Below are 20,598 nucleotides of genomic sequence, written 5' to 3' on the forward strand. Positions count from 1 at the left end.
TGGTGAACTGTTGGTTATGGGCCATTGGTCCGCCATTTTTCTCCCTCATTTGATTTGTCATTAATATGTTTCTTTCTCCCAGAGACTCAGAGCACGTAGCCAACCTACCATCTTCTCTGGCTGTGCACATCTACCTTCTGATACAAGTGTCCTCTCATCTCCTTAATGAACTCTAATGGGGGTTCTAATGAACTCTAATTAACTACTTGCCCAGACTGCTGTATCCAGACATTGTAAGAAAGCACCTGAAGGATTTTTAATTAAGAAAAATAGACAAGGGAAGAATGACACCAATGCAAAGAGGTCTGAATTAAAATCCAGGTGTGGGATTACCTCTTGTAAAAAGGCAAATCTTGGGCGCCTGGGTGGCTCAGTTGGTTGGGATCCAACTTTGGTCAGGTCATGATCTCATGGCTTGTGAGTTCAAGTCCCATGTGGGGCTCTGTGCTGACAGCTCAAAGCCTGGAGCCTGCTTCAGATTCTGTCTCTCTCTCTCTCTCTCTCTCCCTCATACTCTGTCTCCCTCCTGCTCTGTCTCAAAAATAAGTAAACATTTTTAAAAAGGCACATCTTTCTAAGTTTGGGAAATCCCTGAGAGGAGAATAGAAAGATTTAATGTGAGAGGAATAAAGGAGTGGGTTGATCAGGCAGTATTTCTCCATAGCCTGAAGGGGTTTCTAGTCCTTAGAGCTGGAGAAAATTTAGAGAACATACCCGATCTGTGCTGTACCTCTGTAAAAGGCTGGCTTCATGTAGGTCAGAGTAGCTTTCTTTGACAGTATGTTTTGCACACTGTTAATCCTACCTCTCCTGTGTAAGATACAAATGCTATGGCAAATATCATTTTGGGTTCTCTGACTCACCAAACAAAATTGGATCAAAAATTCACTTGGGGAAGAAACCTTTTTCTAACATTTAAAGACAATTTCTAATCAGACCTGTCCTTACTCAGTCATTTATTTCACTGCAATTTTAATGCTGAGAAATTACATATTTACTCTGGAGAATATTTAGAGAACCAGGCCTGATGAGTTGAGAATGAGATATGGCAATAAAAGTGTATGAAGAGCCTTCCCAATCCACAAATGCAATCAGGAATCCATCATAAAATAGGAAACCAGCTCTAGATCTGGGCGCTTACTTGCATATAAACAAGCATGCAGAAAATATGGGGTCCTCTCAGCCCGAGTCCTAAGGCATTCTCTTACCTGATTGTCGGATTCACAGCCTGCCCAGCTTTGCAGGTTTACACTCCCAACAGCTGAGAATGGCAGGAAGATATTTGAAGTGACTGTATTGGGATTGCAGCATGAGCTCTTCGTGTTCAGAAACGTCTTTGTCTCCTTCTGACATTCTTCCTGCCTCTCAGGAGCCACAGACCTTAGGCATATAAACACGGAGAGAGTGTCCCCTGGGTGTGAGCATGATCGCTGTGAGAATAAACAGGGTATTTTCCCATACTTGCAATTCAAGACAATTCCTCTTGGGTGTTGCTATCTTGAGTTCCATCTTTTTTTTGTTTTCCCCACTGACGTAAATTTTTCTTTTTTATTTTTCCTCCTTATTTGCAGAATTGTGGACAGCACAATTGTCAGGGGCCTCCTCTGTTTTCTTAGTGCAATTACATTTTCTTCCTTTTTCATCATGGGTACTTCCCTGAAAAACTTTGTGAGAAAATGAAAGAAATTTGGTAATGTTTGGTAAGTAATGGAGGCCAGTTATGTTCCATTGACCTGTACAGATGATGATAATCTTTAACATTCTACATAATTTTTACTATGGTCCTGTGGAAAACAAGACAGAGGAACAAGGAGAAGTAGGATTACTTTTATTTATTCCAAATTAGATTCTTCATTGTTGGTAATAGCGTTAAATTTGTTTAAAATAGACATCCTAAGGCTCACATCTTTCTCTAAGGAATGAGGCTGGTCTCTCCTTGTGTATCCTCTCTTGTTGCTGCAACCTTTATGTGAGAATATTCTGTGAGCCTCATCCCAGGAATATATGCAATCTGACATCCATGCAAATAAACACCATGTACCCTGTCCATCTTTGTGTTGAGATCCATTATTGTTGCTTTGCACGAATGCATTATGTATTTATCACGATAAAAATTCCTCTTTCAGGGCATACTTGGGTGGGCCATTCAGATAACCAGCCAACTGTTGATTTTGGCTCAGGTAGCTTACTCATGGTTTGTGAGGTGGAGCCTGACATTGGGTTCTGGGCCCACACAGGAAGCCTGCTTTGGATTCTTGCTCTCTCCTCATTCTCTCCCCTTCCGGTGCTCACATTCTTTCTCTGTCTCTCAATATAAAAAAATAAATAAACTTAAAAATATTCCTCATTCAAGCATACGTTAAAAATAGAACGGAAATAACATTTATCATGTTCTAATTGTGGAAGCTATTGTTTTGAGTTTCTTACATGAAATGTTCATTTAATTTTTCCAAACATTCAGTGAGGGATGTACTGATATCACATTTACTTTTCAATATAACAGGAGCTCAAAGGATTTATGTAATTTTTCTGTTTCCCCCTCAGTGTTACTGAGGAATCATTGACAAGTACAGTTGTATATGTTTCAAGTGTACAGTGTGATTTTACTTCCATGTATGTATTGGAATGACCACCACCATGCAGTTTATGAATGCTTCCCTTGTCTCACATTGTTGACACTTGAGTGTGGAGAAAATGCTCAGAGTGTACTGTCAGCTTATTTCACTGCCATTGAATGTTCCTGCTTTACAATAAATTGTGCGACTCGTGTTCAAACTAAGGGTCCCGTTCTACAGCTAACTGCAGTGTGGTCTCCATCCTTTCAAAATACCGCCCACATCAATTTTATCTACAGTTCCCACAGATGTCTAGAAATATGATATTTTGATGAGGTCATGACCGGTACATTTTCTCTTTATGTTTTGTCTCTCTGAGGTCTTGTTTATAAGTCATTTTTCTTCTCGAGTCAAAATGAAATTGTCTTCAATATTCTTTTATTATATGGTCAGCTTCATGTGCATGTGACTGGAGCCCCCACACAGGGCTGTGCACCTCATTTAAAGCTTTTTTATCATCTTGAAATTCTCAGTAAGTTTTTTTTTTTTTTTTTGGTATTTTAATGTATTCATTTAAATTCAAGTTAGTTAACATACATTGTGGTATTGGTTTGAGGAGTAGAACCTAGTGATTCATCACTTACATACAACATCCAGTGCTCATCCCAACAAGTGTCCTCCTTAATGCCCACCACCCATTATAGCCAACCCCCTTACAAAGCTCCCTTCCAACAACCCTCAGTTTGTTTTCTGTATATAAGAGTCTCTTATGAATTGTTTCCCTCTCTCTTTTTTTAAAGCTTACTTATTTATTTGAGAGAGAGAGAGAGAGAATGAGCTGGGGAGCAGCAGAGAGATAGAGAGAGAGAGAGAGTGAGAGAGAGTGAAGGAGACAGAGGGTCCAAAGCAGTGACTGTGCTGACAGTAGAGACTCTGATGTGGGGCTTGAACTCAGGAGCTATGAGATCATGATCTGAGCTGAAGTCGGATGCCCAATCAACTGAGCCACCCACGCATTCCTCCTTATTTTTCCTTTCCTTCCCCTATGCTCACCTGTTTTGTTTCTTAAATTCCACATATAAGTCAGATGATATGGTGTATGTATTTCTCTGATTTGCTTAGGATAATATACTCCAGTTTCATCCACATTGTTGCAAATGGCAAAGTTTCATTCTTTTTGATCATCGAGTAGTATTCTATTGTATATATAAACCACATCTTCTTTACCCATTCAACATTGATGGACATTTGGGTTCTTTCCATAATTTGGCTATTGTCAATAGTGGTGCTGTAAATGTTGGGGTGCACGGGCCCCTTTGAATCAGCATTTTTGTATCCTTTGGGTTAACACCTAGCAGTGTAATTGCTGGGTAGTTCTATTTCTAATTTTTTGAGGAACCCCCATACTCTCTTCCAGAGTGGCTTCACCATTTTTCGTTTCCACTAACATGCATAAGTGTTTCCCCTTTCTCGGCATCCTTGCCAACATCTGTCATTTCCTGAGTTGTTAATTTTAGCCATTCTGACAGGTGTGAGGTGGTATCTCATTGTGGTTTCGATTTGTATTTCTCTGATGATGATGTTGAGCATCTTTTCATGTGTCTGTTAGTCATCTGGATGTCTTTTGAAACGTGTCTGTTCATGTCTTTTGCCCATTTCTTCACTGGATTATTTGTTTTTTTGGGTGGTGTTGAGTTTGGTAAGTTGTTTATAGATTTTGGATACTTGTCCTTTATCTGATATGTCATTTGCAAATGTCTTCTCCCATTTCATCATTTGCCTTTCAGTTTTATTGATTGTTTCCTTTGCTGTGAAGAAGCCTTTTATCTTGATGAGATCCCAACCTCTGGAGACATGTCGAGTAGGAAGCTGTTGTGGCTGATGCCAAAGAATTCCTTTATATTTTCTCCTCTAGGATTTTGGTGGTTTCCTGACTCACTTTTAGGTTTTTTAGGATTTCTGAAATACTTTTGATTATGATGTAAGAAAGTGGTCCAGTTTCATTCTTCTGTCTATCAGGTCTAGTTTTCCCAACACCATTTGTTGTAGAGACTGTCTCTTTTTCCATTGGATATTCTTTCCTGTTTTGTCAAGAAAAGTTGATCATATACTTGTTGGTCCATTTCTGGGTTCTCTATTCTGTTCCATTGATCTATGTGTCTGTTCTTGTGCCAGTACCAAACTTTTTTGATGATTACTGTTTTGTAATATAGCTTGAAGTCTGGAATTGTGAAGCTTCCAGCTTTGGTTTCTTTTTTTAACATTTCTTTGGCTATTTGGGGTCTTTTCTGGTTTGATACAAATTTTAAGATTGTTCTAGCTCTGTGAAGAATGCTAGTGTTATATTGATAGGGATTTCATTGACTGTGTAGCTTGCTTTGGGCAGTATTGACATTTTAACAATATTTGTTCTTCCAATCTATGAACAAGGAAGGTTTTCCACTTATTTGTGTTTTCAATTTTTCATAAGCTTCTATAGTTTTCAGCATACATATCTTGTACCTCTTTGGTTAGGTTATTCCTCTGCATCTCATGGGTTTTGTGCAATTGGCAATGGGATCAATTTCTTACTTTCTCTTTCTGCTTCTTCACCATTGGTGTTTAGAAATACAACCAGTTTATGTACATTGATTTTATATCCTGCGATTTTGCTGAATTAATGTATGAGTTCTAGCAGTTTTTTGGTGGAGTCTTTAGGGTTTTCCAAGTAGAGTATCATGGCACTTGCAAAGAGTGAAAGTTGACTTCTTCATTGCTGATTTGGATGCCTTTTATTTCTTTTTGTTGCCTGATTGCCGAGGTTAGGATTTCCAGTACATTGTTGAACAACAATGGTGAGAGTGAACATACCTGTCATGTTTCTCATCTGGAGAACTTTTCCCCTATGAGGATGATATTAGATCTAGGTCTTTCCTATATTGCCTTTTATGTTGTTGAGGTATGTTCCTTGTATCCCTACTTTCTTGAGGTTTTTTTTTTTTTTTTTAATCAAGAAAGATGCTGTATTTGTCAAATGCTTTTTCTGCATCTATTGAAAAGATCATATGATTCTTCTCCTTGCTTTTATTAATGTGGTGTAGATTTGCAAATATTGAACCATCCCTGCTTACCAGGAATAAACCCTACTTGATTATGATGAATAATTCTTTTGATGGTCTGTTGGAATTGATTTGCTAGTATCTTGAAAAGTTTTGCATACAGTTTCATCAGGGGTACTGGCCTATAATTCTCTTTTTTAGTGGGGTCTTCGTCTGATTTTTGAATCAAGGTAATGCTGGCCTCATAGAATGAGTTTGGAAGCTTTTATTCCATTTCTATATTTGTAACAGTTTGAGCAGAATAGGTATGAACTATTTGTTGATTGTCTGGTAATAATACCCCAGGAAGCCATCTGGCCCAGGACTCTTGTTTGTTGGGAGATTTTTAATAACCAATTCAATTTCTTTACTTGTTATGGTAAGGTTTTCTATTAATTCCTGTTTGAGTTTTGGTGTTGCATCATTTTCTAGAAATTCATTTCCATTTCTTCCAGACTGCCTAGTTTGTTGGCATCTAAATTTTCATATTATTCTAATTTCTTATATTTCTGTGGTGTTGGTTGTGATCTCTCCTCTTTTATTCATGATTTTATCTATTTGGATTTTCTCCCTTTTTCTTTTTGATAAGTGTTGTTAGGGGTTTATCAATTTTTAAAATTCTTTTAAAGAACCTGCACTTAGTTTCATTGATTTGTTCTACTATTTCTTTTATTTGTTGTGTATCATTCATTTATGCTCTAATCTTTATTGTTCCCTTTTCCTGCTGGCTTTAGGCTTTATTTGCTGCTCCTTTTCTAGCTCCTTTATATTTAATGTTAGGTTGTGTATTTAGAACCTTTGTTGCTTCTTGATATGGGCCTGAATTGCAGTATACTTTCCTCTTAGGACTGCCTTTGATGTATCCCAAGAATTTGGACTGTTGTGTTTTCATTTTCATATGCTACCACGTATTTTTTAAATTTCTTCTTTAATTTCCTAAGTAACCTATTCATTCTTTAGTGGGATGTTGTTTAACCTCCATGTATTTGAGAGCTTGTTCCCAATTTTTTACTTGTGGTTGATCTCAAGTTTCATAGCACTGTGTTCTTAAAAAATGCATGGTATGATCTTGATCTTTTTATACCTGTTGAGGGCTGATTTGTGACCCAGTATGTCATCTATCCATGTGCCCTTGAGAAGAATTGTATTCTGCTGCTTTAGGATGAAATGTTCTGAATATATATGTTAAGTCCATCTGGCTCAATAGGTCATTCAAAGGCATTGTTTCTCTGTTGGTTATCTGCTTAGATATTCTGTCCATTGATGTAAGTGTGGTATTAAGGTCCCTACTTTTTTGTATTATTATCAATGAGTTTCTTTATGTTTGTGATTAATTGATTTATATATTTAGGTGTACCAAGTTGGAGACATAAATATTTATAATTGTCAGATCTTCTTGCTGGATAGTCCCCTTAATTATGATCTAATGCCCTTCTTCATCTCTTGTTACAGTTGTTTTAAAATCTTGTTTGTTTTAGGCTCCTGGGTGGCCCAGTTGATTGGGCATCTGACTTCAGCTGGGGTCATGATCTTACAGTCCGTGGGTTTGAACCCCACATTGGGCTCTGTGCTGACAGCTCAAAGCCTGGAGCCTGCTTCAGATTGTGTCTCCCCCGTCTCTCTGCTCCACCCCTCTGCTTGTGCTCTCTCTCCCTCAAAATAAATATAGAAACATTAAAAAAAAATAAAGTCTGGTTTGTCTGATATAGGTTTGACTATTCCAGCTTTCCTTTGATGTCCATTAGCATGATGGATGGTTCTCCATCCCCTCACTTTCAATGTGCAGATGTCCTTAGTTATAAAGTGAGTCTCTTGTAGACAGCATATAGATGCATCTTGTTTTTTTTTAATCCATTCTATGTCTTTAATTGGAGTATTTAGTCCATTTACATGCAGATTGATTATAGAAAGATATGAATTTAGTGCCACTGTGTTACCTGTAGAGTTGGTGTTTCTGGTGATGTTTTCTGTCTGTTGTAGTCTTTGTTGTTTTGGTCTTTTTTTTTTTTTTCTCTTCTTTTTTTCCACTCAGAAAGACCTTTTAAAAATTCTTTTAGGGCAGTTTTAGTGGTCACAAACTCCCTTATCATAATCATCATCATCATTATTATTATTATTATTATTATTATTATTATCTTTTTTGTCTGGGAAACTCTCTCTCCTATTTTGAATGACAGCCTTGCTGGATAAAGAATTCTTGGCTGCATATTTTTCTTATTCAGCACATTGAATATTTCCTGCCACTCCCTTCTCAGCTATAATTTGTTCAAATAAATTTTCTGTCCCCTTTTTCTGCTCTTCTAACAAGACCTGTAAGATATGGATATTGTTTTATTTCATGAAATCACTAAGTTCTCTAAGTCTTCCCTCATGATCTAATAGTTTCCTTTCCTCTTCATTTCAGTTTCATTGTTTTCCATAATTTTATATTCTGTATCACCTGTGTCTACTCTGCTCTTTCAGTCCTCATGGTGACTGTATTCAGTCAGTATTGCCTGTCAGTTATAGCATTTTTTATTTCATCCTGACTAGTCTTAGGTCTTTGGTCTCTTCAGCAAGTGTTTCTCTGGTGTCTTTTATGCTTTACTCAAGACCAGCTAGTAGTCATATGAGTGTTTTAAATTCTTGTTCAGATCTATTGCTTATATCTGTTTTGAGCAAGTTAATGACTGTGATTTACTCTTGACCTTTCTTTTGGGGAGAATTCCTCCCTCTTGTCCTTTTGGCAAAATTTTTGTCTCATGTGTTTTAAAAGCTTTGTTATGTTTCCTGCACCTGAGAGTAGTGCAATAGTAAAAAGGGGTCATATGCTGTCTAGGGCCTCACACTTCAGAGAGTGTTTCTGGTGTATGCTGTATGCCTTCTGCTGTTGCGTTTTGGCTACTCTTTTCCACTGGTCAGTTCTCTGCAGAGCTCCTCCTTGCTTGCTGTGGGGAGTGTTTGGAGCTTTAACTAGGTGGGCCTGGATAAAGGGAAAAAATGCTGGTCCCCTAAAAAAGAGAATAAGAAAGGCAACAAGAAAACCCCCAGAGAATAAAAAAAAAACTATAAGGTTGATTTCAAAGACAATGAAAAGAAAAAGAGAGAGAGAGAGAGAGAGAGAGAGAGAAGAAAGAAATAGAAAAGAGTAATGAAGCCTGAGGTCCCCAAATAGTAGAAAAGAAATTGAAAAAAAAAAGACAAGAAATTATGAGGCTGATTACAGAAGTAAAAAAGAAGAATTGAAAAAAAAAAAAAAAAAGAACAAAATGTAAGCATGGTTCTGTCTCCGGCAGAACTGCAGGTGTCATTTTGATGCATTGTCTTTTTAGTTTACTTGGTGCATGTGAGGTGTGGCCGTGTTGGTCTGAAGGAGAGGCCTGATGACTCAGTCTGCCCTGCCCCAGTGAATAAACAGTTGCCAGGCACAAAGGGATGGGGTTTTGTCTAAGCAGGTCCTGCCTGCACTGGGGGTCGTTGTGATGCTCTCTGAAGTGCCACCATTTTGGTGTTTGGGGGAAAATGGCCCAACCCAATCTCTCTTCCTTGGATTGGGGATGTCGACCCCTGCTGTTCAGCCAGCGTTCACATAATAACGAGGGCCAATAGCTCACCCTACACCAGAGCTTTCGTGCGTTCTTTGGTGCAAAGCTGGGATTCACAATTTGAAGTTTTAAAGGACCTTGCACTGCATGGACCCGCTTCTCTACCTTGGAGTAGAGACTCTCCATGCTATGTGAAGTCCTTTGTCCCTGAAAAACTGTCCTACACCTGTGCATTGCACGGAATCTGTGGTATAGCACCGCTAAATGCAGAAAAGGTTATATTCCTTCTGGGTGAGTCTCTGTCCCCTGCTGATGAAAGACTTTTTACTGGCACTTGCAGGGTCTTTTTCCCGATGAGGCAATATACCCTCTTCTCAAGCACTCCAGGAAGGGGACTGTTCTCTTCTGGTTCACCCCAGAGATTGCTACACCACACTATGCACTCCGGGCCCACTCCCTTCTCCCCAGGAGCACACACCACAATTCCTCTCCTGAGAAAGTCACCCACTTCCAAAATTTCAGAATTTGAGCTCCACATACTGTAAAACAAACAAACAAACAAACAAACAAACAAACAAACAAACAAACACTCAGTACTTCTCACTCCCCAGTGTGTATCCAGAGAAGTTTTCTTCTGGTACAACCTCAATGCAACACCTTTTCAACCCCTCTCACTTTCTCTCCCCTTTGTCTCTCCCCGGAATGGGCTCCCCTACCTCTGAGGAACTGCCTTTTTTTTCTCCCCCAATTCACTTCTATGTACCTCATACCTTTCATGCTGTGAAATCACACTGTGATTCAACATATATATGCATTATGGAATTTCCTACCACGATTATTGCAGTTACTATATGTCACCATATGAAGTTATTATAATATTGTTGGCTGTATTCCTTCTACTGTACTTTAAATCTCTGTGATTTATTTTCTCTATAATTGGGAGTTTGTATCCCTTAATCCCCTTCTCCTATTGCACCCTTCCATCCACCTCCCTGCCCTCTGGCAAACACCAGTTTGTTCTCTTTGTTTATGTGTCTGTCTGTCTGTCTGTTTGTTTGTTTTTCTTTATTTTGTGTTTTCAGATTCCACATATAAGTGAAAGATATGGTATTTATCTTTCTCTGACTGACTTATTTCATTTGCATTATACCCTGAAGGTCTGTCCACATTGTCACAAATGCCAGCACTTCCTCTTTTTTGCACAACTGAAAAATATTCTATAATATACCTAAATCTATGTCTGTCTCTACCTAGGGCAGATAACTTGATCCTTTAATTTGAAGTTCTTTAGATCAAAAAGAACCATATTTGAGGAACTGTACCCAACAAGCCCCGTGTATACCTTGACCCAGTGTAGGTGAAAAGATGTAGATTCTGACTGATGTTGTAATGGGAAGAGATTTTAAGATCATTCGGAGGGAGAGAAAGTATGTGGGGACAATGTTAATTATTGGTAGACAGAGTTGGAACTATGGTGGATTAAGGATGTCCACAAAATTTTTTGATATTCTTTCCAGTTAAAGGTGGGGATTTCCTCTTTCTGAAGTTTGGTTGGCCTGTGTCTATTTTGTCCAAGGTGACAGAGGTGACGTCAATACTGGTTCTTGGGTTTGTTGGAGAGATGACTGGCAGCCTTTGTCCTGGTCTGTTGGCCCCCACGTAGAGTGTCAAGCCCGAGGCCTCCATGCTGCAAAAGCACAGAATAGCCACTTGGAGAGAGTGGACCAAAGGAGACCCAGACAGAGACTTTGCCAGCTCTCAGCTCTTCCACATGAGGATGCTCAAGTTAGCTCAGCCACGGCACAAGCATGATCGAGGAGAACCAGCCCTGCCCTGCTCTGTTCTTCCCAGTTCCTGAGCCTCAGAAGAATGCAATTGACTGGTATAGGTGTCTTCAGCTTCTGTGTTTGGGGATGCTAGTGTGTTAGGCAGCAGTAGCAAACCAGATAATGATGTGTTCTTCTCTCGTTCATGGCCTGTGTGGAGCTTGGATTTTGTAAACAATTCTGATCAACAGAAATGAGGGGCTGAGACAGTTCAGGGTAGAAGATGCCTTCTCCACAGACACATTTTACTTTTTTTTTATAAACAAAAGTAGAATTGGGGGACCAAAAACAGTGGATGAGATCAAACCACATTGTTTGTGTTCACAAAAGTGGATGCAGAGAATTTGAACAGTCAGTCCCTGAGCTCATAAAGGCCTGTCATAGTCTTTATCTGCATCTCTAGTCAAAAATGCTGCCCCTGCCGTCCTTCAGGCCCAGTATCCACTCCCAAGACTTAGAAAGTAGGGAATATAGTGCTTCCTGACATTAGCTCCAGAAATGCCTCAATTCATACAATTATGACATAGTATCTTTCACTACGTATGGGTTTGGTGACAAGTAGGGAAAACAGACAACATTTTGATGAATTCTGAACTTTTCCCCAGTGTTACAATGTATGGTATCATTTATCATCTATGAAGAAAGCATAGAAATAGGAAAATAAAATAGAAAAATAGGTAGGTTTTTGAAACTCATCATTTCTTGTGTCCAAAGACTGAGGGAAAAATAATATACTGATTAGCTAGGGAGGGATTTTGAGATTTTTTTTCCAGTCCGTCTCCACTTTCGGTAATATTTAACAGTATTCAATTACAGTTTTTCCAGTTGACTTTAAGACATCTCTAGAGATAACGTTTCCAAAACTCATTAGATAAACATTGGCTAATTTGTCCATGTTTATTAGTGCTTAAATCATTTGTTTTAATCACTTACTTGCCTCCTGCTTAGGGAGATACATACTGACTAAAAATTCCTTTAACTCATTTGTGAATTACCATTTCTTTAAAAAAATTTTTTTAATGTTTATTTATTTTTGAGAGAAAGAAAGACAAGGTGCGAGCAAGGGAGGGGAAGAAAGAGAGAGACACACACACACACACACACACACACACACACACACACACAGAGTTCGCAGCAGGCACCAGGCTCTGAGCTGTTAGCATAGAGCCCGACGCAGGCCTTGAACTCACAAACTGTGAGATCATGACCAGATCTGAAGTCGGAGGCTTAACCGACTGAGCCACCCAGGTGCCCCTGAGAATTACCATTTCTTATCCTATTCAGTAAATGTGGCTCAAAATTCATCCTCAAAATGTAACAATATAAGAATTTTTTTTTTTTACTCACATAAAATATGTTAAGTAGATGGGCCACACAAAGAGCCATAAGTAGCATTCATGTACCTAATATATGAGTATATAGGCATATTTCTATCCCTGATGTCATTAGAGAATCCATAAAAATACATTAAAATCATTTTTATGAACTCATATCCTGAACACAAATTGAACATTAGGATTCTATGGCTGGTGTCCATTGGGTTCATGTTTCCATTATGGTACCTAGGAATGCTTTATTTAACACAATCAGGATGGACTTTCTCATTTATCTTTGGACAGCTCCACCTATTGCTCATATTGTACATGATCTGAGAAGCAGTCTAACCTCACACACCAACTTTATCATCTCCTGTTGATTCCTTTCTTAGAAGTGTGCTCTGAATTTGCTCAGGTCATCCCTCCTTCTGAAGATCCTATTCAAGGCAGCCTTCACGTCCTTGTTCCTCAGTGTATAGATCAGTGGGTTCAGCATAGGAGTGACCACAGTGTACATGATGGCAGCGACCTGGTCCTGCATGGAGCTGCCTGAGGCAAGAGATATGTAAGTAAAGACAACAGGAGCATAGAAAACAATGACCACCATGAAGTGAGAGGCACACGTGGACAGTGCTTTGTGGAGCGCACTACAGGAGTGGGTCTTGGAGAAAAGAGAGATGATTATGGTGAAGTAGGAGAGAAGTGTTAGGAAGAAGGGGCCCATGGCAATGGTCCCGGTAACCGTGTTGAGAAGCCACTGGTTGAGCTCCGTGTTCCCGCAGGCCAACTCCAGCAAAGGCTTGACATCACAGAAGAAGTGATGGATCTGATGAGAACCACAGAAGTTCAAGCGAGAGGTCATCATGGAGTGCAACAGGGCATGGAAAAAACCAATGGTCCAGACTGTGACAGCCATCTGGGTACAGAGCTGGTAATTCATGATGACAGAGTAATGCAGTGGCCTGCAGATGGCCACAAAGCGGTCAAAGGCCATCACGGCCAACAGCATGGCCTCCGTGCTGCCCAGGAAGTGGAAGAAGTGAAGCTGGGTTATGCATCCCAAGAAGGAAATTGCCTTGTGTGTAGAGAAGAAGTTCTCCAGCATCTTTGGCAGTGTCACCGTGGAGTAGCAGATATCTAGACACGACAGATTTCCCAGGAAGAAATACATGGGTAAATGGAGTCTTGGATCAGAGACGACAACCAGGACGACTGCTCCATTGCCAACCACAATGACCACGTAAATTGCAAGGAAAACCACGAAGAGATAAGGCTGCAGTGCTTGGATGTCTGTGACTCCCAGGAGGAGAAATGCAGTGACTGAGGTTTGATTCAGCATCGCTTAAGAGAAAGGATGAATTACTCTATGGAGCGTACCCCTGTTGAGAATCAGAGACTTTGCAGCTGAGGATTTTCCTGTCTACACAATGCTACCTTGAGGTTGAGCATTATTGTTTTACACAGTTTCAACATCGTTCCTTTTATAGGATTTGCCTCATTAGACTATTAGATATTATGGTGAACTGTTGGTTATGGGCCATTGGTCCGCCATTTTTTCCCCTTATTTGATTGTCATTAATATGTTTCTTTCTCCCAGAGACTCAGAGCACGTAGCCAACCTACCATCTTCTCTGGCTGTGCACATCTACCGTCTGATAAAACTTTAATGGGCGTCCAGACTGCTACCTCCAGACCTTGTAAGAAAGCCCCTGAAGGGTTTTTAATTAAGGAACATAGACAAGGAGAGAATGAAAACAATGGAAGGAAATCTGAATGGTGATGCAGACATGGAGTGCCTCCTACAAAAAGGGGATTTTTTTCTAAGCTTGGGAAATCCCTGAGAGGAGAATAGAAAGATTTGATGTGAGAGGAATAAAGGAGTGGGTTGATGAGGCAGTACTTCTCCATAGCCTGGGGGATTCTAGGCTGTAGAGTTGAAGGAATTTAGAGAACATACCTGATCTGTGCTGTACATCTGTAAAAGGCTGGCTTCATGCAGGTCAGACTAGCTTTCTTTGACAGTATTTTTTCACACTGTTAATCCTACCTCTCCTGTGTAAGATACAAATGCTATGGCAGATATCATTTTGGGTTCTCTGACTCACCAAACAAAATCGGATCAAAAATTCATTTGAGGAAGAAACCTTTTTCTAACATTTAAAGACAATTTCTAATCAGACTTGTCCTTACTCAGTCATTTATTTCACTGCAGTTTTAATGCTGAGAGATTACATATTTACTCTGGGGAATATTTAGAGAACCAGGCCTCCTGAGGTGTGAATGAGATATGGCAATAAAAGTGTATAAAGAGCCTTCCCAATCCACAAATGCAATCAGGAATCCATCATAATATAGGAAACCAGCTCTAGATCTGGGCACTTAGTTGCATATAAACAAGCATACAGAAAATATGGGGTCCTCTCAGCCTGAGTCTTTAGGCATTCTCTTACCTGATTGTCGGATTCACAGCCTGCCCAGCTTTGCAGGTTTACACTCCCAACAGCTGTAAATGGAAGGAAAGATATTTGAAGTGACTGTTCATATTGGGATTGCAGCATGAGCTCTTCATGTTCAGAAATGTCTTTGTCTCCTTCTGAAATTCTCCCTGCCTCTCAGGAGCCACAGACCTTAGGCATATAAACACGGAGAGAGTGTCCCCTGGGTGTGAGCAGGATCGCTGTGAGAATAAACAGGATACTTTCCCATACATGTAATTCAAGACAATTCCTCTTGGGTGTTACTATCTTGAGTTCCATTGTTCCCAATGAAAATGAAAATGCCATAGTCCTCAACCTCTGGGCTGCAGCAAAAGCAGTTATAAGAAGGAAGTATATAGCAATTCAGATCTTCCTCAAGAAGGAACAAAAGTCTCAAATGTACAACCTAACCTTACATCTAAAGAAGCTGGAAAAAGAACAACAAATAAAGGGCAAAAACCAGCAGAAGGAGGGAAATAATAAAGATTAAAGCTGAAATAAATGACATGGAAATCAAAATAATAGTAGAAGAGATAAACAAAACTAGGAAATTTTTTGAAAGAATTAACAAAACTGATAACCCCCTAGCCAGTCTTCTCAAAAGAAAATAGAACCCAAATAGATGAAATCACGAATGAAAGAGGATAGATCACAACCAACACCACAGAAATACAAAAAAATGGTAAGAGAATATTATGAGCAATTAATGTCAACAATTTGGGAAATCTGGAAGAGATGGATAAATTCATAGAAACATATAGACTACTGAAACTTAAACAGGAAAAAATAGAAAGTTTGAACAGATTCATAGTTGGTAAAGAAATTGAATTAGTAATCAAAAATCTCCAAACAAACAAGAGTCCAGGGCCAAATGGCCTCCCAGGGGAATTCTACCAGACATTTAAAGAAGAATTAATACCTATAGTTTTGAAACTGTTCCAAAAAATAGAAATGGAAGGAAAACTTCCAAACTAATTCTATGAGGCCAGAAATACCTTGATTCCAAAAGCAGACAAAGACCCCACTAAAAAGGAGAACCACAGAGCAATATCCCTTTTGAACATCGACACAAAAGTTCTGAACTCTATACAGCTAATTGAATTCAAGAGTACATTAAAAGAATTATTCACCACAATCAAGTGGGATTTATTCCTGGGATACAGGGCTTGTTCAATATTAGCCAATCAATCACTGTGGTGCACCACAATGAGAAAAGAGAGAATAAGAACCATATGGTTCTCTCAATAGATGCAAGAAAAACATTTGAGAAAATACAGCATTCTTTCTTGATAAAAACCTCCAGTAAGTAGGGACAGAAGAACATAACTCAAGATCATAAAGGCCATATACAAAAGACCCACAGCTAATATCATTCTCAATGTGGAAAAACTGTGAGCTGTACCCCTAAGGTTGGATACACAGCAAGGATGTCCACTCTCACCACTGTTATTCAACATGGAACTATAGACTGTTTACATGCTGTGAGAGTATCAGCCAGCCCTGGCTCTACTTTGTGTCTCTGCAGACACACTAGTGATCCTTTCTTCACAAATGTGATACCAGCTCCATAAAATTCCAAGTTCCCTCCTATACATGACCTATTCTTCCACTTTTCCCCCATTGAACAAACTATATATTAATTAATATTGTTTTCTTTTAGGTCTTCTTATCTTATAGAATGTTCTTTTTAAAAATGTCTTGAAGCTGGAAAACAGTGTGGAGATTCCTCAAAAATTAAAAATAGAACTACCCTATGACCCAGCAATAGCACTGCTAGGAATTTACCCAAGTGATACAGGAGTGCTGATTCATAGGAACGCATGTACCCCAATGTTTATAGCAGTGCTTTCAACAATAGCCAAATTATGGAAAGAGTCTAAATGTCCATCAACTGATGAATGGATAAAGAAGATGTGGTTTATATATACAATGGCAATGAGAAAGAATAAAATCATGCCATTTGCAGCAATGTGGATGGAACTGGAGGGTATTATGCTAAGTGAAATAATTCAGTCAGAGAAAGACAGATATCATATGTTTTTACTCATATGTGGATCTTAAGAAAGTTAACAGAAGACTATGGGGGATGGGAAGGGGGAAAATAGTTACAAACAGAGAAGGAGAGAGGCAAACCATAAGAGATTCTTAAATACAGAGAACAAACTGAGGGTTGATGGGGTGTGGGGGAGAGGGAAAAGTGGGTGATGGGCATTGAGGAGGGCACTTGTTGGGATGAGAACTGGGTGTTGTATGCAAGCCAATTTGACAATAAATTATATTTAAAAAATAAAATATAAAAATGAGGACCTTTGATTACTTCCCAAGTGATTTCAATGTTCTAGGCAACTTTGTTTATAGAAGACAAAGCTAAGGTCATCACATGTAATGAGTTAAAAGGAGATACTCGGGTAAAGCCAGGAATCTTGAAAGGTGAAATTGTAGTGAAAGGGTGTGTAATACACAAAAGCCTACCCACTACAGAAAGATGCTGTTTCCATAATTTGGCTATTGTAAATAATGTTGGCTATAAGTATAGGTGTGCATGTATTTCTTTGAATTAGTGCTTTTAAAAATTTCTGGAATAAAAGTGTGATTACTGGATAATAGGGTAGTTGTATTTTTAACTATTTGAGGAACCTCCATACTGTTTCCCAGAGTGGCTGCACCAGTTTGCATTCCCACCAACAGTGCAAAAGGGTTCTCTTTGTCTGCAACCTGGCCAACATCTGTTTTTCCTGTGTCATTAATTTTAGCCATTCTGACAGATGTGAAGTCATATCTCATCGTAGTTTTGATTTGTATTCCTTGATTTTGAGTAGTGTTGACCATCTTTCCATGTGTTTATTGGCCATCTGGATGTCTTCTTTGGAGAAATGTATGTTCATATTTGCTTCCCATTTTTAGGTTGTTTTATATGTGTTTTGGGTGTTGAGTTTTATAATTTTTTTAATGTTTATTTTTATTTTTGAGAGAGAGAGACAGAGCAAGAGCAGGGGAGGGGAAGGGAGAGGAGACACAGGATCCGAGCAGGCTCCAGGCTCTGAACTGTCAACACAAAGCCTGACATGGGGCTTGAACTCATGAACCACGAGATCATGACCTGAGTCGAAGTTGGCACTTAACTAACTGAGCTATACAGGCATCCCTAGGTGTTGAGTTTTGTAAGTTCTTTATATATTTTGGACACAATTCCTTTATCAGATATGTCATTTTCAAATATCTTCTTCCATTCCATAGGTTGCCTTTTAGTTTTGTTGATTTTTTTTCTTTACTGTGCAGAAGCTTTTTATTTTGATGATGTCCCAATAGTTTATATTTTCTCTTATTTCCCTTGCCTCAGAAGACATATCTAGTAAGAAACTGCTACAGCTGATGTCAGAATAATTACTGCCTGTCTTCTGTTCTAGGACCTTTATGGTTTCAGGCCTCATATTTAGGTCTTTAATGCCTTTTGAATTTATTTTTGTGTATGGTGTAAGAATGTGGCCTACTTTCCTTCTCTTGTGTATAGCCGTCCAATTTTCTAAAAAGCATTTTTTGAAGTTACTGTGTTTTCCCCATTGGATGTTCTTTCCTGGTTTTCAAAGATTAATTAATTTTTTAATTTTTATTTTTTGCAAAGCCATTCCAGAATTCATTTATGTATTTTATTCCAGAATTTACTTTTGTATGTTTCTTTCTGTATTTCACATATACTACCCGTATACTTTAGAGAAATCAAGGAAAAAATTGTCTTTCATTTTCCTTTCTGCCTCCTCCCTTCTCCTGACATGAAATAGAATTAGATTAATTCTTTTTTTTTTGCTTTTATGTTATTATTATTATTTTTAAAAATTACATCCAAATTAATTACCATATAGTACAACAATGATTTCAGGAGTAGATTCCTTAAAGCCCTTACCCATTTAGCCAACCCCCCCTCCCATAACCCCTCCATTAACCCTCAGTTTGTACTCCATATGTATGAGTCTCTTATGTTTTGTCCCCCTCCCTGTTTTTATATTATTTTCATTTCCCTTCCCTTATGTTCATATGTTTTGTCTCTTAAAGTCCTCATATGAGCAAAGTCATATGATATCTGTCTTTCTCTGACTGACTAATTTCACTTAGCATAATACTCTCCAGTTCTATCCACACAGTTGCAAATGGCAGGATTTCATTCTTTTTGATTGCTGAGTAATACTTCATTGTGTATATATATATATACCACATCTTCTTTATTCATTCATCCATCTATGGACATTTGGGCTCTTTCCATACTTTGGCTATTGTTGATAGTGCTGCTATGAACATGGGGGTGCATGTGTCCCTTTGAAACAGCACACCTGTTTCCCGTGGATAAATGCCTAGTAGTGCAATTGCTGGGTTGTAGGGTAGTTCTATTTTTAGTTTTTTGAGGAACCTCCATGCTGTTTTCCAGAATGGCCGCACCAGCTTGCATTGCCACCAACAATGCAAAAGAGATCCTCTTTCTCCGCATCCTCACCAACATCTGTTGTTGCCTGAGTTGTTAATGTTAGCCATTCTGACAGGTGTGCGGTGGTATCTCATTGTGGTTTTGATTTGTATTTCCCTGATGATGAGTGACGTAAAGCATCTTTTCCTGTGTCCGTTGGCCATCTGGATGTCTTCCTTGGAGAAGTGTCTATTCATGTCTTTTGCCCATTTCTTCACTGGATTATTTGGTTTTTTTGGTGTTGAGTTTGGTAAGTTCTTTATAGACTTTGGATACTAACCCTTTATCTGATATGTCATTTGCAAATATCTTCTCCCATTCTGTCGGTTGCCTTTTAGTTTTGCTGATTGTTTCCTTCACTGTGCAGAAGCTTTTTATTTTGATGAGGTCCCAGTAGTTCATTTTTGCTTTTGTTTCCCTTGCCTCTGGAGACGTGTTGAGTAAGAAATTGCTGCGGCCATGATCAAAGAGGTTTTTGCCTGCATTTTCCTTGAGGATTTTGATGGCTTCCTGTCTTACGTTTAGGTCTTTCATCCATTTTGAGTTTATTTTTGTGTATGGTGTAAGAAAGATGTCCAGGTTCATTCTTCTGCGTTGTCACCGTTCAGTTTTCCCAGTACCACTTGCTGAAGAGGCTGTCTTTATTTCATTGGATATTCTTTCCTGCTTTGTCAAAGATTAGTTGGTCATACGTTTGTGGGTCCATTTCTGGGTTCTCTATTCTGTTCCATTGATCTGAGTGTCTGTTCTTGTGCCAGTACCATACTGTCTTGATGGTTACTATGAAAAGTTGACCTCCTCCTGGTCGGTTTGGATGCCTTTCATTTCTTTGTGTTGTCTGATTGCAGAGGCTAAGACTTCCAATACTATGTTGAGTAACAGTGGCGAGAGTGGACATCCCTGTCTTGTCCCTGACCTTAGGGGGGAAGCTCTCAGTTTTTCCCCATTGAGGATATTAGTGTTGGGTCGTTCATATACGGCTTTTATGATCTCGAGGTATGATCCTTCTATCCCTACTTTCTTGAGGGTTTTTATCAAGAAAGGATGTTGTATTTTGTTAAATGCTTCCTCTGCATCTATTGAGAGGATCATAGGGTTCTTGTCCTTTCTTTTATTGATGTGATGAATCTCGTTAATTGTTTTGTGGATATTGAACCAGCCCTGCATCCCAGGTATAAATCCCACTTGGTTGTGGTGAATAATTTTTTTTAATGTATTGTTGGATCTGGTTGGCTAATATCTTGTTGAGGATTTTTGCATCCATGTTAATCAGGGAAATTGGTCTATAGTTCTCCTTTTTAGTGGGGTCTCTGTCTGGTTTTGGAATCAAGGTAATGCTGGCTTCTAGAAAGAGTTTGGATGTTTTT

General features: G+C 38.9%; 1 protein-coding gene across 1 annotated transcript; it reads right to left on the reverse strand.

The window, feature by feature from the left end:
* Positions 1–12,512: 12,512 nt before the first annotated feature.
* On the reverse strand, positions 12,513–13,637 carry LOC109260834 (olfactory receptor 12D1-like). Its single transcript, XM_019439292.2, has one exon. It carries the CDS (start codon positions 13,635–13,637, stop codon positions 12,687–12,689), a length of 951 nt encoding a protein of 316 aa, XP_019294837.2. The 3' UTR covers positions 12,513–12,686.
* Positions 13,638–20,598: the final 6,961 nt, after the last annotated feature.

Source organism: Panthera pardus, unplaced genomic scaffold (assembly GCF_024362965.1).
Source record: "Panthera pardus isolate Hobbes unplaced genomic scaffold, ASM2436296v1 HiC_scaffold_17, whole genome shotgun sequence".
Taxonomy (NCBI): Eukaryota; Metazoa; Chordata; class Mammalia; order Carnivora; family Felidae; genus Panthera; species Panthera pardus.

What these genes read in the sequence shown, in the direction of transcription:
- LOC109260834 (XM_019439292.2), bottom strand. Translation starts at nt 13,637, where the DNA reads ATGCTGAATCAAACCTCAGTCACTGCATTTCTCCTCCTGGGAGTCACA.